This window comes from Archocentrus centrarchus, chromosome 19 (genome assembly GCF_007364275.1).
Source record: "Archocentrus centrarchus isolate MPI-CPG fArcCen1 chromosome 19, fArcCen1, whole genome shotgun sequence".
In the NCBI taxonomy this organism is placed as follows: Eukaryota; Metazoa; Chordata; class Actinopteri; order Cichliformes; family Cichlidae; genus Archocentrus; species Archocentrus centrarchus.
This window is the reverse complement of record NC_044364.1, coordinates 9,505,040-9,518,956: the sequence shown is the minus strand read 5'-3', so window position 1 is coordinate 9,518,956 and position 13,917 is coordinate 9,505,040. Positions and strand designations below refer to the sequence as shown.

Here is a 13,917-nt window from a genome sequence, read left to right as displayed (position 1 = left end):
GCAGCTTAAGGTCAGTCAGATTTGCAGGATGATTCTGAAGCTATGAGCAAGAAACTGAGGTTGTCTGATCTGATGAGTCTTGATTTCTGCTGTGCCATTTGGATGGTACCAGAATTTGGCATGAACAACATGAAAGCATGGATACATCCTGCCTTGTATCAACACTTCAAGCTGATGGTGGTGTAATGGCGTGGAGTAATTTTTCTTGCCATGCTTTGGGCCCCTTAGTACCAACAGAGCATCATTTAAATGCCACAGCCTACCTGAGTATTCTTGCTGACCATGGCCATCCCTTTATGACCATAGTGTACCCACCTGCAGATACAGTAATTGGGAAACATTCTGGGGAAAACCTGGTCTTGTTAGCAGAGACAGCATTCATCCCACTTTGGATGGAGCAGCTCTTATTTCTAGAAATCTGGCCAAATTTACTAACCCTCTTAAAACCTGACTACCCAGGGTTGAGACCCAGGGTTGAGACCAGGAAGCAGAGCCTCTCTGCATGTCCTCCTGCCATCCCCCCAAAACCCCATCCCTATAGAGATGGTCCCTGCTCCCAGACCACCAAAAAACAAACCTAAAATCAGCAAAAAAAAAAATATTTAAGCATAAAAATTCAAAAACAATCAATAATATAGCTTCATCAACTGCACCAAAGAATAAAACAGTTATCCACAAATGTGGATTATTAAATATTAGGCCTCTCTCTTCCAAGTCCCTATTAGTAAATGATTTAATAATTGATCAACATATTGACTTATTCTGCCTACTCTGGATGGCATTACCTTGGCCTCCAGTGACACTGTGAGAAATCTTGGAGTCGTTTTTGACCAGGATGTCCTTCAATGCATGGATTAAACAAATATGTAGGACCGCTTTTTTGCATTTGCGCAATATTTCTAAAATTAAAAACATCCTGTCTCAGAGTGATGCTGAAAAGCTAATTCATGCATTTATTACTTCTAGACGGGACTATTGTAATTTGTTATTTTCAGGTTGTCCTAAAAGCTCCCTGAAAAGCCTTCAGCTGATTCAAAATGCTGCAGCTAGAGTTCTGACAGGGACTAGAAAGAGAGAGCAGATTTCTCCTATATTGGCTTCTCTTCATTGGCTCTTCATTAAATCTAGAATAAAATTTAAAATCCTTCTCCTCACATACAAGGTCCCATTTTATCATAAAGACCTCATAGTACCATATTGCTCTAATAGAGCACTTAGCTCTCTTACTTGTGGTTCCTAGATACTTAAGAGTAGGATGGGAGGCAGAGCCATCAGCTTTCAGGCCCCTCTGGAACCAGCTCCCAATTTGGATTTAGGAGACAGACACCCTTTCTATTTTTAAGATTAGGCTTAAAACTTTCCTTTTCAATCAAGCTTTTAGTTAGGGCTGGATCAGGTGACCCTGAACCATCCCTTGGTTATGCAGCTATAGGCTTAGTCTGCTAGGGGTTTCTTTTTATTCACCCTTTTTTTTACCCTGTTTATACTATCATTAGTTATTATTAATCTCTGTCTCTCTTCCCACAGAATGCGTTTTTTGTCCTGTCTCCCTCCCCTCAGCTCGGTCGTGGCAAATGACAGCTCCTCCCTGAGCCTGGTTCTGCTGGAGGTTTCTTCCTGTTAAAAGGGAGTTTTTCCTCCCCACTGTCAGCAAATTTCACTGTACTCAAATAGCCTCCACAGCCACCAGATCTTAATCCAAAAAAACTGCCATTGGGATTTGGTGGAATAGAAGATTCTTAGTGTCGATGTGAAGCAACTGTGTTCCATAAGTAGCATTTCAGGTCAACCTAAAGTGATTTAATGAAAGGAATTGTAAAATTATATACTAACATATCACCAATGATACATCACTTTCAAAGTTAACAGGTAAAGAAAATCATAAGTGCAATACAGTATATATTGTTCACAACATTTCTTCACAAATTACATAAAACAGGCTCAGGGGCATGCAGCAGCACGAACCAAAGGATGCATCCAGAGGCACTGGGTGTGGATTCGGTATTCCTGTGCTCACTGGATTCAGATCTGGTCAGCCCATGGGTGAACTGTAGACTGTTCTGTTATGACCAGGCTGGATGGGCCAATACACATTGGGATAGCCCGTGTGACTGGGAAACATATTCATCTGGTGGATTTAAAGAAAAAAATACTTTATGACATCTTTTCCATTCACTTGAAACAAACAAAAAAAAAAGGTCACATGTCTATTTGATGCCTTTTGTCCTGTCTCCTTCCCCTCTACACTGTAAAAAAAAATGCTATAAATTTTACAGAATTTTCTTGGTATCTTTAAATAAAAAAAGCGAATTAACATGTCTAATGTAAGAAAACATAAAAAACATGTATCTCTGAATAAACATGATTTTTTTTTTTAATGGAAAATACATCTTTTTTGCATACAAAAGAACTGTAAAAATGCAGTTATGAGTTTACATAATCTCAGAAAAATTTCATGTTTATTTAAAAGATAGTCTATTGCTATAAAGAAAATTCTAAAATCTGGTGCATTGAGTGAAAAATATTTAGGCCCGAGCCTCCCGAAGGGATCGGCGAGGAGCCTATTGTATTCGCTCGCGCGAAAAACGAAAAAGGGTCAAAGTCGAGCGCGAAGCGCTCGACGGACCCTCAAACAAGGTAGGTCAGGTCGAACGCTTCTCGAAAACGTATATATGGGGGTGAATGGAACAGCCCATAATTGAAATCGTTAGCGTCATCAGCTAGCTTGCGCGACAAAAGTGGGTCAATGACGAGCGCGTTGCGCTCGTCATTGACCATGGACCTCGCGACAACGTGGGTCGTGTCGAGACATTTCCGAAAACGTATATATGAAGGTGACTGGATTGGCGCATTATTGGAATCGTTGGCGACGTTCATTATTCTTCTTCTTATTATTATTATTATTATTCTTTCTGAGTAAACGATCGCTAATTTGACCCCCTGAACATATACGAAAAGTCACCAATTTTTGCATGGAAGCCAGGTCTGGTGAAACATTTTGTTTTTTATTGGCGCCATTAAAAAACTCAAAAAAGTGGCGAAACAGCGCCCCCTACAAATTTCAAATTTTGTATTCCTATGGGAGGGGCAAAAAAAAAGTTGCCCGTAGAACCACCAAATTCGAGTCAGAAAAACACCATATGAAGCCCGACAAAAAATTACATTATGGAGTTGCCGCCTGACAAACAGGAAGTCGGCCATCTTGGACTGAACTTTGACCTTTGCAGATTCAGCATTTTTGCACACCTCGTACTTTAATTAACTTGTCCTAGGGCGTTTAACCGACTGCACGAAAATCGCTCAGGATCATCTACACAAGTGGGGCATCAAAAGTTCTGCGAGGTTTTATAGAATATTTAACGGTGTTGCCATGACAACGCCATAAATTTGGCCTTCGTTTTTTTGTCTCGATGCAAATTTGTTTTGCCAATCGTTCACACAGTCTTTGGCCGATCAGCCTCAAAATTTTATCACTTATGTACTGAACCAGCCTGAACCCACAATTAGGGAATCAGGTTTCTAGGTGCAATAGCGCCCCCTACAGAAGCAAACAAAAATTTGTATGGAGGTCCAGAATTTTAGTTTCACTGAAATGCATGAAAATTTGTGTCAACATTCTTGACGTCATCCTGATCAAAAAAGCCAATCACACCCATAGTCTATTTTCTACCACGTTGCCATGGCGGAGCCCGAAATGCCCCATTTATTCTAATGGGAAAAAGCGAAAAATCCCCCATACTAAAGTTTCTGCTTAGTTTGCCCGAAATAAATGAAATTTGGTACACAGATTGCTGATGTCAGCCTGATCAAAAAAGTCAATCACACCTATGTCATAATTTGGACGCTGTTCCCATGACGATGCCAAAACTGCCCCATTTTATCCCTATGGGAAAAAATGCGAAATTTCTTCGATAGAAAAATGACCATATCTTTTTCAAAAATGCATAGACATGCCTGAAATTTGGTACACACATTCTTCACATCACCCTGAACAAAAAACCTACAGGTGAAAAAGATGTAATATGTAAGACGTTGCCATGGCAAAGTCCGGAAAATGGCATCTTTTTCCTTGAGTTAGCCAATTCATCCATTTCAAAATTTCACATGTAGCGTGCCAAAAAAACGGCTAAAACTGGCACGGCCGGAAAAGCACGGTTGGGCGGCGGCCGGCGAGGGCCTATTATCGCTGCTTGCAGCTTTAATTTTATTATAGAACTTATAATTTTCCTTTTTGATAAAGCTTGTAGTTGAATCAGGTGACCCTGACTTCCCCTAGTTATGCTGCAATAGGCCTAGGCTGCTGGGGGCTTCCCATGATCCACTGAGTGTTTCTTCTTCATTCACCTCTTTTCACTCTCTGTTTTTTTAACACCACTCTGAATTTAATCTACGGAGTTATTATTGATCTTTGGCTCTCTTCCAAAGCATGTCTTGTCCTGTCTCATGTCAAGTGCTTCTCAAAACAAAGAGGATAACTCACCTATGGTAGTTAGATTACATCATGACCATGGGTGAGACATTATAAAAGATTGTGTTAAAGACACTTGGTCACATGTTTTGCTCTTCCTGATTAGATCAGTTGATTTCACAGATAAATTAAGTTTCATTCAAAGCAGTGAAATTGAGCAGGCAATCATTTCCTATTTACAAGACCAGAACCAAAAGCGTATTGATCTTATTTGAGTGTTGTCTGTCATAGCTTGTTGTGCTGTGATGTAGATTTTTGTCATGTACCATTAATAAATATCATTGCACCTCCTCATTTTGCATTATTAAAACGAACATAGGGACACATTTCTAAGCTGATTACAAATACACTGGTGTTCAATTTAAAAAAAAAATGCATCTGTTTGGCAAACGCTGAAATATTCCACAGTTCTTAGGAATTATTCTGCTTTCAAGGCGGTATTGAGAGTTGTTTTGTTTTTGATTATAGAAATATAGACTGCTACAGAATATGCATTCATACTTTCTCATACAGCAAAAACAAAATATCTTAACATAGTGTGCAGTGTCTTTCAGGAAACTGGACAGTGAAGGACAAAAACGATGTGGCAGGCCTAAAAAAACTATCTACAGCAGATGAACAGAATTCATCTGCTGTCAACTAAACCTCATCAGAAATGGTCTCAATGGAAGGGTTTGTGTCAAGAAGACATTAAGAATGGGAAACAGGGAGAACTGGCTGCATTCTTAAGCTTGACACTCCAAGCGTGACTCATTTAACTATTAAAAAAAAAAATTATAGACTACATGTTTAGAAATGTCAGTTGAAATTTCATCAAACTGCCCATCTGTTTTATTTGCTTTACTGTGTCTTATCTGTGAAATCAACTGCTCTAATCATGAAGACAAAAAAACTTGTGACTGTCTTCCACAGTTCAACATAATCTTTCCCAATCTCACCGCCATGGCCATGATGTAACCTTTCTATGGTAGGTGATTTATTCTCTTTGTAAACCCTCATGAAAAGCACATGACCTATGTCAACATTAAGTAGGTTATGCAACAGGTTATAGTTGTGAGGGAATCATGCTGTTTAAAAAAAATCTGTTAAAAAAAAGAAAGAGAGAAATATTCAAGATGCTGGGGTGCCAAAAAAATACCATTTAAAAAAAAAGGAAAATTTTCTGTTCTGTTTTTAAAAAGTGATGAATCCAACAGAATGAAGAGGTACTAATCAACCTATTAACTTTGTAATCAGTAGGTGACCTGCTTTACCTCCTGAAATATAGCCAGCCCAAACGGGACCTGGTATTCCCAAGTGATCCCCCATCACGGCCCAAACCCTGCTTAGCTTCTGAGATAGAAGAGTGGCTGGCCTCTCCCCTAGAGATAGATATGGCTGGAGAGATGGAGACCTGGATGGATGCATCCATGGAATTTAATTGGAATTTAACTGCTTTATCTTTTACATAAACGTGACATACCCCATGTAGGACTAATAGGTATTCATTCATTCATACAGTGGGAAAAATAAAGTATTTGACACACTGCCAATCTTGCAAGTTTTCCCACCTACAAAGAATGGACAGGTCTGCAATTTTTATTGTAGGTACACTTCAACTGTGAGAGACAGAATCTAATATATATATATATATATATATATATATATATATATGTGTGTGTGTGTGTGTGTGTGTGTGTGTGTGTGTGTGTGTGTGTGTGTGATTTTAAAATAATTATTTTGCATTTTATTGCATGAAATAAGAATTCTGGCTCTCACAGACCTGTTAGTTTTTCTTTAAGAAGCCCTTCTATACTGCACTAATTACCTGTGTTAATTGCACCTGTTCGAAAACTTGTAAACTCTGCAGTGTATCAAATATTTATATTCTCCATTATATTCGTGAAATTGTGTTGAGATCTGTATACTTTTTGGTTTTCACAGATATTTGTTACTAGATTGCCTTCTTCAATAAATAAATTAACAAGTTTAATTGGATTCCTTCTACTTTTTGATTTGTGTGAAATTCGTGATCATTATCAGCCACTAGTATGAACTACACCGTAAATCAGATAATTCCAAGAATGGCATGTATGGTGGTTGTATTCAGTGACTGTGGTTACATAACTTTCTTTGCACGGCTGGTTGACATGGAAGCTGTTTTGTTTCACTTTAGAAAATGTAGCAAGGGCTGGCACCTGTTGGTCACTGAAAATTATGCTGACAGTTCAGTCTGAAACCAGATAAGTTATGCAAGTAGAAACTATTGTAACCTGTAAACACAAGCCAAACAAAAACAAACAAAAAAAAAAGTATTTCAGCAGCATCAAACTAGACCTGATGTAATTATCATTTTTAAAAAGCATCTTTTGGCATTTTAAACTGTAATAATTAATATATCATCTCCTTATTCTTGAAGTGGATACCACAGTAATTATAGGTATGTAAGACTAAACAAATGCATTTTAAAAATAAATTTAAAAAAATATATACTTTTGAAAAACAAAAACTGATTCATCAATATTGTGTACTTACATTTTTTTTTAATTCAAATAGAAATAAAATAACATTTTAGTCAACTATGTAACCACAAAGCCTAATGAGGCTTTGGTGCATCGGTTAGAGAATGAATTGCCTTATTTACATTGCGATACATACTTTGAACTTAACCCTAAATTATGCCCCTGACAAATACCCTTAATATTATGATCAGCACATCCATTCAGGAAATTTACTGAACTACATACAGTGAATCATTTCATTACACCTTTCAAATCCAGGCTCATTAGGTGCTTTGTAATTTTTCTATGTCTGTAAGTGTTCTTTTTTAAGAAACTTATAGAATGACTGTGCAGTTATCAGAGAGTCAGGCACCTTGTGAGCTGCAAGACGTGTATGAGTGCCATGCGCCTGACTGTCTGCAGAGAGCCGATTCCTATCAGGTAGATAAGATATAGAAAAAGCTGTCATTCTGCTACAATCAGATGATTCAAAATTATCTATTTACCTCACAAAGTCACATGCAGCTGCCCAGCATTTTTACTTGACAGTACAGTCAGCAAAAAATAAATGCATCTTTTGAAGGAAGAAAAAAGCCTGGTTATCAAACACAGTGATCAAAGCAGGCACCAGCATGTCCCATCAGTTGTCAGTGGTATCTCCTGATGCTTTGCTGCTTGTTTAAGAGTCTGCCTCTGCAGTTGTTTGTGATTCCAACACAGACAGGATAACAGAAGTCACGTTTACTTGTTGGGCTACTCTTTATGACTAAGTGATGAATTAACTGATATCTAATCCAGATTAAATAACAGACAAAGCTTTTTCTTCAGCATTTTTCCAAACAGCTTGATGTTAATTTGGTTAGATTTGTAATTGAGGTACAGTAAAATGCATCAAAGGCAGAGAGAGCGAATTTCACTTATATTATTAAACATATCCCACTCTGAAGAAGATTTACCAGATCTATTCAATTTTATTTATATAGCACCAAATTACAACAAATAGTCACCTCAAGGCGACTCAATTAGCACTCATTAAAATTGTCCACATGACTGCTTCATTGCAGCTTATCTTCATATTTTATATTTATTCCTGGATAAAATATTTCAGGTTTGAATTCTGGTTAAGAGAAAACATCAGTACAAGAGTGGGGAGATACATCTTCAAGGGGAACTGCTGAAAGTCTGACAGATCAAACCTTTACTCTCCAGAATTCAGGTCTCTAAGGCTTGAAAAGTGATGCATTGGTTTGAAGTGTCACATTAAAAACTTGTTTCCATTTAGTCCATCAGTGAGGAAAGGGCGACAAACTGCCTCAGTATGTTTCACGTTAGTAATATAGACTATGGTAAGCAATGGGAGGGGGCCTTCTGTGTATACAACAATAAACCAGCATGGGGGAGACACAGAACATGGGTTCAGGCCTTTTTTCAGAACATAGTAATCACTCAGGTGGATATACAGCACTGGTTTAATATAAGGGTGAAATAATTTAGCCTAATTTAACATCAATGCTTACAAGTTAAATAAAAAAGGAAAAACATTTCATAGATGGCTGCAACCTTGCACAGATTCAGTTCCTGTATCCAGATGGAGATCTGGATCCAGATTAGTTGGGATATTTTCTTGAAATCGGGTTAATGTTCTCATTTTTTTTTTTTTTTTTCCAATTTGAAATCTAATTGGAAATGTAAATATACAATTTTGCCCTACCTCACAATGGAAAATAATTCTTCAAAAAATATATTTCTTAGATCAAGATCCAGACCTACTCCAAAAGTGAATTACTTTTACCCACTTCTAAAATTTAAATACTAATCTGTTCATATTTTATTGAGTAATTTTGCTACCAAACAGACAGGCAAACACACAAACTTGAACCAATCACAGAATCTCTTTGGCAGAGGTAAAAATATCACCTTATGGAATTTTGGGGACTTTAGTAGAAATGCTAATACACATACACATACACACACACACACACACACACACACACACACTAAGAAACAAGACAACAAACAAATTATGAACGGAAAACCTGTGCAATCTAAGTTCTTCTTACAAGACTAGTTAAAGATTTATTTAAGTGAGATTTAAAAACATAAATACATTTCTGCTTTTGTTTGCATAATTCATGACAACCTCCTAGGAACCACATCCTGATTGACCAAATGGACACAGTTTGCAGGGAGCTTAGAGGAGTGAGGCAACAGTCCTGCAAAAACAAAAACCAGAGCTCGAGTAAACCCAGTAGTACAGCAAAACCATATCTATGAATGATACTGTGTTGTGAAATGTGAAGAGTCTTACTGAAAAAGGGACCCGGTTAGCTCATCAACAAGGCCACCTGAAGAAAAATACAAACCAAAGTTAATAAAATCTGGAAATACAAAGTAGTACACCCACATAATCATAACCAGCATTTACCAGGTGTGCACACTGTGTCACAAAGAATGGGACAAATGTAGCAGGATGAGCAGTCCTGGAAAATGAAGCAAACAAAAAAGAGAAAATAATGAACACAAAGAGGATAAATGAAGGGTTGTGTATTTTTACAGCAGTTATAATCTTTTTGAAATCAACATGCTTACTTGGCAGTGTGCACAGTGATCTGACTCATCTCCTTCTTCACAAGGGCACTTGGCACAATTATCAGAGCAATGCTACAAGATGGGAAGGGACCCACAACGTAGAGCTATTAGCCATGAATGCAGTATATTGTCAGGACATATGCCACAAAGCAGGACTTCCTAATATGTGTAGTAGGTTATTTAAATTATGTGAAACACAAGTGTAGCTTTCCTTTTGATTACAGGGCAGATACACAGATAAAGTGTGTTTCCCTCGTGTCGTTTTTACCTCACAGATGGAGCAGACACTACACAAAGACCCAGAGTGGAACTGTGGTGTGGCAGCAATGGCCTCCTTTTCGTCGGAGTCACCCTGGTTCTCATTTGTGTCTTTACTTTCAGACTCATCTATAAAAGGTCCACAGAATTAGGAAAGTATCTTTATCAGAGCAACATACACATATGTAGCTGATGTATCAATGCTTCAAGGCCAGCAAACTTTAAAATGTCTAAAGGATGGTCTCTTCTCTCACAGTGCTACAGCGCTCACGGTTTAAAACAGTGGACACTCACAGGTAAATATTTATAACGAAAGCAGGATGAAAGGTCAAAATGTCTATTACTCTTCATTTGGTCTCCCATGTAATCATATCCAAATTTAGCAAAGACACTCACCGGCCACTTCATGAGGTGCACCTGTTCAGCTGCTCTGCAAATATCTAATCAATCAGCCACATGGTGGCAACTGGATGGTCAAAATTGTTAGCTGTTGGAGTTCAAATTAAGCATTGGAACAGCAAAGAAAGGCGAGTTGTGACTTGGATGTAGCATGACTGTTGGTGCCAGAGGGGAGCACTGCTCGACTGAAATTTTCCCAAATAACCATCTCTAGGGTTTACAGATAATAATCCAAAAAAGAGAAAATATCCAGTGAGTGGCGGTTCTCTAAGCAAAATGCCTTGTTGATATCAGAGGTTAAAGGAGAATGGTCAGACTGCTTCAAGCTGATAGGAAAGCAACAGTAACTCAAATAACTGCTCATTACAAAAAAGGAATGCAGAAGAGCATCACTGAATGCACAGCAAATTGAACCTTGAAGCAAATAGCTACAGTAGCAGAAGACCACATTGGGTGCCGCGCTTGTCAGCTAAGAACAGGAAACTGTGGCTACAGTCCATGCACAATGACTAAATAATAATAATAAAAGAAAACATTCAGATGGTAGGCTCAGAATTTGGCATTAATAACATAAAAGTATGCTGCATATCAAAGCTTCAGGCTGGGAGTGGAGGAGTAATAGTGGGGGGATTTTTCTTGACACATTTTTGGGTCCTTTAATGGCCACAGTATACCTATCTTCTGATGGGTGCTTCCAGCAGGATCACACCCCATGTCACAAAGCTCAAATCATCTCAAACACTGTACATTGTACACACTGAGTCAGCAGATTTCAGGCTAATAGAGTACATTTAGATTGTGGTGGAGGGGGGAGATTGGCATCATGGATGTGCAGCTGACTGCGTGACAATATCACGTCAATATGGACCAAAATCTCTGTTGTTTTCGGCACCTTGCTAAAGCTATTCCACAAACAATTAAGGCAGCTCTGAAAGAAAAAGGGGATCCAACCCAGTAATAGCAAGGTGTATCTAATAAAGTGGCCTGTGAGTATAAGTTGAAACTTTTTATAACTTCAGTATTCAGAGAGGTATTTTAGCTACAGTGCTTGTGCTGGCATTAGTGAACTAATGTAATTGAACTAGTAGTTTAAATACATTTTGCAGTAATTTGCACACTTGTTGAACTACAGCATCATTTCCAAAGTATTTTAATTACCTTTTCCCTTTTATGTAGATAAATACTTAAACAAGAAGCAAATTTGGGCCATAAAAGTTTTTTGTATCCTAGATTTTTTATTTGCTGTAATTCTTTTTCTAGTATGAAGTAAGTCAATGTTTGGTGCTTGCTTATGGTCTCAAAAGCCACATTGATTCAACAAATGGAATAGATGGTTTATATACTGTTGGGTTCCAGCTACCACACAGATAAACCAGTCTATTTTAGGAGTGATATGTATGACAGTGTTCCTAAAGTAGCTCCAGTACACCTAACAATGTCAGCGAGCTACTGTAGAGCACAGATTCACTCAGAGGGTTATTTGTTGTAACTTGTATTTAAATACTGCACTGTTTGGTACATTGCTAAACCATAAATATGTTGCAAAATGTGTTTTGTTTTGTTTTTAAAAAGTGGATTCACCATCTTCATCCTCGGCGTCATCCTCAGGTGTATCCTCTTCAGCACCGTCAGCCTCCTCTTCCTCCTCTCCATGAGTTGCTTCATTCTCCTCTTCTTCCTCATTATCAGCTTCGGCCTCCTCATGAGCCTCCTCGACATCCTTCTCATCGGCATCTTCATCCTCGTCCTCCTCGTCTGCTGCATATTCTTCCTCATCATCCTCGTTTTCTCCATCAGCAGCCTCATTTTCATCTTCTTCCTCTTCCTCCTCCTCTTCCTCATCATCAGCATTGACCTCTTCCTCTGCTGTCTCCTCATCATCATCATCATCCTCATCCTCCTCAGCCTTCTGTTCTTCATCTGCTGCAACCTGTTCATCAGCCCCTACTTCATTATCTGATTCTTCATCATCTTTCTCCTCTGCAAACTGTTCATCATCTTCCTCAGTGCCATCATCACCCTCAGCTGTTTCTCCCTCTTCAGCCACAGCCTCCTCAGCATTTCTAGCATGGAGGCTTTCCTCCAATTCACTCAAGTCTTGGGCACTTACTACAGCAGAGAAAGGGACCTGGGATGGGCACAGGAGCACAAGCAGGAGTCCTGCCACCCAAAATTTCACAGGTGCCATCTTGGACGAAATGCAGCTTTGGAAATGGAAGACTGCCTTACTCTTTTCACTCTATCCTTCCACCAAAAACCAAAAACTTTCGATGGAGGTAAAGAAAAGCTGCTAAAGCTGCAGACAATTTAGGATTAGTGTTGAGGTCTTTTTTCCAGGCTGTCAAGAGACAGGGAGAGCAGGGCTGTGTTCACAGAGAGCAGCGTGCCAGCCTTGTGCTGAGAGCACAGAGGACACAGTGGAAACATAACTGTGTGTGGGGTTTAGTTGTGCAGCTGCATGTACGTGAGTGACAGAGGCACATGTCGAGGAAGAATGCTCCTGAAGCCCTTAACACCGAGCATCAGAGAGGTGGGCGTATGCATTTGGTAGACTAGGGAGGGGGCTACTGGACTGCAGGGGGGTGGGAAAAAGTGTGAGCTCAATTTTTTTTTTTTTTAACTTTGGCACCAGTAGGTGGTGAACACTTAGATTTAGGATTATTATAAACTTTTTTAAATTCTCCCACACAGTGCCACAGTCAACTACTGTAGATCAAAGAGCAGCAAGGCTGAAAGTGATGACACTGCCTCTCAGTTTGAGCTGCTGCTCCTGCAATTGACAGGTGGCCCAGCTAACTATTTACAGTGAAGGCTCCTTCAATAGCTTGCTCCACTATGTGACCTTCAATAGAGCCATGGTATACTGAAACTCAGCACCAGCATGCTCCTTTAACATTATCCACACTTACAGTGGCTTGCAAAAGTATTCATAGCCCTTGAACTTTTCCATATTTTGTCACATTACAACCACAAACATAAATATATTTCACTGGAATTTAATGTGAAAGACCAACACAAAGTGGTATACAATTGTGAAGTGGAACGAAAATTATACATGATTCAAAACATTTTTTACAAATAAAAAACTGAAAAGTGCAGTGTGCAAAAGTATTCAGCCCCCTTTTTTCTGAGTGCAACCAACTGCATTCAGAAGTTGCCTGATGACTGCTAATGACTAAAAAGAGTCCACCTGTGTGTAATCTAATCTCAGTACAAATACAGCTGCTCCGTGACAGCCTCAGAGGTTGGTTAAGAGAATATTGAGGAGTAAACAGCATCATGAAGTATGGAAAAGTTCAAGGGGTATGAATACTTTTGCAATCCAGTGTATCTGCACAGTAGATTGAGCTATCACACTCCCATGTTCTGTAACCAATTCTAATATATTTATTCATGGCGAATGGTCAAGTTTCTTTCAAGTTTATTTTAATGACCCCATTCAAAACATTTTTTTCATTATCTTTAATTTATCCAAGAAAGGCCTGGTCAAGAGAGCAGCTGAAGTTACACCAAATAGAACACGTACCAATATAACAACTAAAGAGACAAATACGACTGATTCAGTACAGACAAGTGAACGCATACATGCGAATCATGAGCAATAACAGAGCATAACAAGACCAAAATTAAAAGCAATCACACCAAAAGAGCCATTCTTGGCAACCTTTCCAAACAAGCCACACTTGTTCAGTCTTTTTCTAATTGTACTGTCATGAATTTTAA

At 38.7% G+C, this 13,917-nt stretch overlaps 1 protein-coding gene across 1 annotated transcript; it reads right to left on the bottom strand.

The window, feature by feature from the left end:
• Positions 1–7,979: 7,979 nt before the first annotated feature.
• On the bottom strand, positions 7,980–12,604 carry LOC115798724 (sarcoplasmic reticulum histidine-rich calcium-binding protein-like). Its single transcript, XM_030755672.1, has 6 exons — positions 11,776–12,604; positions 9,806–9,924; positions 9,538–9,609; positions 9,374–9,428; positions 9,257–9,293; positions 7,980–9,161 (listed from the first exon to the last, which is right to left on the bottom strand). Exons 1-6 carry the CDS (start codon positions 12,380–12,382, stop codon positions 9,140–9,142), a joined length of 912 nt encoding a protein of 303 aa, XP_030611532.1. The 5' UTR covers positions 12,383–12,604; the 3' UTR covers positions 7,980–9,139.
• Positions 12,605–13,917: the final 1,313 nt, after the last annotated feature.